This window comes from Physeter macrocephalus, unplaced genomic scaffold (assembly GCF_002837175.3).
Source record: "Physeter macrocephalus isolate SW-GA unplaced genomic scaffold, ASM283717v5 random_593, whole genome shotgun sequence".
Taxonomy (NCBI): Eukaryota; Metazoa; Chordata; class Mammalia; order Artiodactyla; family Physeteridae; genus Physeter; species Physeter macrocephalus.
This window is the reverse complement of record NW_021145829.1, coordinates 4,971-8,008: the sequence shown is the minus strand read 5'-3', so window position 1 is coordinate 8,008 and position 3,038 is coordinate 4,971. Positions and strand designations below refer to the sequence as shown.

At 49.9% G+C, this 3,038-nt stretch overlaps 1 protein-coding gene across 2 annotated transcripts in view; it reads left to right on the top strand.

The window, feature by feature from the left end:
- Positions 1-3,038, top strand: part of ZNHIT3 (zinc finger HIT-type containing 3) — an 8,733-nt gene that overhangs the window by 3,875 nt on the left and 1,820 nt on the right. Inside the window, exons 3-4 of one of the 2 annotated variants that reach the window (XM_007114723.4) lie at positions 1,377-1,463; positions 2,468-2,548. In XM_007114723.4, coding sequence (XP_007114785.1) covers positions 1,377-1,463; positions 2,468-2,548 — 168 coding nt within the window. The remainder of the gene's footprint in view (positions 1-1,376; positions 1,464-2,467; positions 2,549-3,038) is intronic. The other variant, XM_028485756.2, reaches the window with a different exon arrangement.

Here is a 3,038-nt window from a genome sequence, read left to right as displayed (position 1 = left end):
TATATGTGTGTATATATATATATATATATATATATATATATATATATATATATATATATACCACATCTTCTTTATCCATTCATCTGTCGATGGACATTTAGGTTGTTTCCATGTCTTGGCTCTTGTGAATAGTGCTGCTAGGAACATAGGGGTGCGTGTATCTTTCTGAATTATAGTTTTGTCTGGATATATGCCCAAGAGCGGGATTGCTGGATCATATGGTAATTCTATTTTTAGTTTTCTGAGGAACCTCCATAGTGTTTTCCATAGTGACTGCACCAACTTACGTTCCTAGCAGAAGTGTAGAAGGATTCCCTTTTCTCCACACCCTCTACAGCATTTGTTATTTGTAGACTTTTTGATGATAGCCATTCTGACCAGTGAGAGGTGATACTTCGTTGTGGTTTTGGTTTGCATTTCTCTAATAATTATCGATGTTGAGCATCTTCTCATGTGCCCGTTGGCCATCTGCATGTCTTCTTTGGAGGACTGTCTATTTAGGTCTTCTGGCAGTGGTTCTTAACCTGGGTATTGCTCTCCCTAGAGACATGTGGTCACAGTGTTTTCGTTCTCACAGTAGCGGAGGCGATGGTGGTACTTCTGGTAATTGGTGTTGACCCACAAAAACAGCCTGGGCTGTGTGAGGTTATCCCACACCATTAAAGATCTTTCCAACCTGAATACAGTAGCACCCTCTCTGAGAGACACTGGTCTGGGGAAGACAGACAGACCTGTGTGTGGCATTCTTTTGCTCGGCTTCCTCCTCTTGTGCCCCGGCCACAGGCCCGGCCTGCCCCGCCCATCAGCTGCCAGTTGCTCATCACCGTCTCCTTGCATCTGCCTACTCTTTCAAGGGTCCGGTCCAGCCATGGACCTTTCCCTCTGCCCCACATGCTCTTTCCGCCGGGCAGCACCTTCCCCTCGCATCTCCCCGCCCTCTCAGGTGACTCGGATCAGATGTTCCTCATCTCGTCCATATCTCTGTCATCTGTGTGGCTAAACCCCTCGAGGACCTGATGAGCGGCATGTGGTACATGCATATTTGGTATCTGAAACTGCTGAGAGCACAGTTTGATGCTGATCGAAGTCAGTGTGCTACTGAATCGTGGTGAAAGCCCTGTGCGATTCGGCCAGGCAGGGAGGTTGGAGACAGGCCCTAGGGGGTGCACGAGGCCTGCTTCCTCAGCCCTTCTGCTGGGCCCAGGCTTTTACTGGCCCTTGACTGGATCTCTCACTTCCTCTCCTTCATCCCCACCCCCACCTACGTCCCTTACCCCATACATATGCTTCCCCCCAGAGGCTGGCCTGGTGGTGGCGTGTGCAGCCTTGTCACTCAAGTGGAGGCGATGCGCACCTGAGATTTGTGTCTTTTTCAGGGCGGTGCAACCCTGAAACTCGTCCTGTCGAGAAAGAAATAATATCGCATCTTACTGCAAAAACTAAAAAGCCTGTGGAAAACACAGGTGGGTTGGTTGACTCCAAACAAACACACCTAGAGAAGGGTTTCAAATAGAATATGTTGAAAGGAGAGAGGAGAGGAGACTGGGCTGGGGCCAGGAGTCAAGTTCATTAGGGAGCAGCAGCTTCCTCAGCCCTGAGCGCTGGGGCTGGGGGCACACGTCATTACGGGTGATGTTACAGAGCAGCCTGACGGTTCAAGAGAAGAAAGGTGGGGGCAGGAGGCAGAGGGGGAGAAAGGCCATCGCCATGGTTTGGGGGTGAGTGGCGGACACTGCTGGCGGGAGCCTCCTCCAGTCACGGCTTCGGGTCCCCCTCCCTGGGCCTGGCTGGGGCTGTAGGTTCACCTGAGCTGGGCCTAGGCGGGGTACTGCCTTTGGTTGGGGTGCTGCCTTTGGTCTCGCTGCTGCTGGGGCCCTCACAGCTCACAGCGGGAGTGGGCTGTCACCCTCTCCATCCATCTAGCCTTTCTTTAATGCCTCCTGCGGGCGATGCGCCATGCCAGGCTCTGGAAGCAGCCCCTCCCAGTGCCACCAAAGAGGCATTGAACATTCACAGCCAGGGGATGGCCCATTTCTGCCCTTTGAGAAACTCTTGGGTTCAGAAATTTCTGCCCATGCTGAAAACACAGGGGAATCATGTCAGTGAGTTTTTACAGAGCATCTAATTTTTTGGACATGACAGGGCTGGAGCCGCCACGGTGAGGGGAGATGGGGTGGCAAGAACTGGAAAATAAGGCTCTAAAGCCCAAGGACCACAGGGAAACACATAGAGTAAGCGTGTGAACACTGGGATGCATTTGTTAGTCACCAGTTCTTTGCTTTCCTAAAAGGAGTGTTGGTTTAGTCACAATCCAGACAAGAGGTTAATTTTCTCTGTACCCACTTGCATATCTCTGTTCCTGTCGCGTGTGTGCACATATATTTTTTATCTATTGGAGGAGTTATTAAAACCTGGCACCTAGGTTTCCTTTTCAGTCATAAGCAGTTGATTGTGTTATATTCCTCAGATGATGACGACTCTGTAGCTGATTTTCTCAATAGTGATGAGGAAGAGGACAGAGTTTCTTTGCAGAATTTAAAGAATTTAGGTAAGTCTGTGCTGTGCTTGTTTACTTCTTTGTCAACCATTGAGATACACTGGATTGTATAGAATGTGATTTTAAAAAATTTATTTATTATTTTTGGTTGCATTGGGTCTTCATTGTTGCGTGCAGGCTTTCTCTAGTTGCGGCGAGCTGGGGCTACTCTTCGTTGTGGTGCGTGGGCTTCTCATTGTGGTGGCTTATCTTGTTGCTGAGCACGGGCTCTAGGCGCGCGGGCTTCAGCAGTTGTGGCACGTGGGCTCAGTAGTTGTGGCTCACGGGCTCTAGAGCACAGGCTCAGTAGTTGTGGTGCACGGGCTTAGTTGCTCCGTGGCATGTGGGGTCTTCCCGGACCAGGGCTTGAACCCGTGTCCCCTGCATTATCAGGTGGATTCTTAACCACTGCGCCACCAGGGAAGTCCAGAGTGTGATTTTTTTTTTTTTTTTTTTTTTTTTGTGGTATGCGGGCCTCTCACTGTTGTGGCCTCTCCCGTTG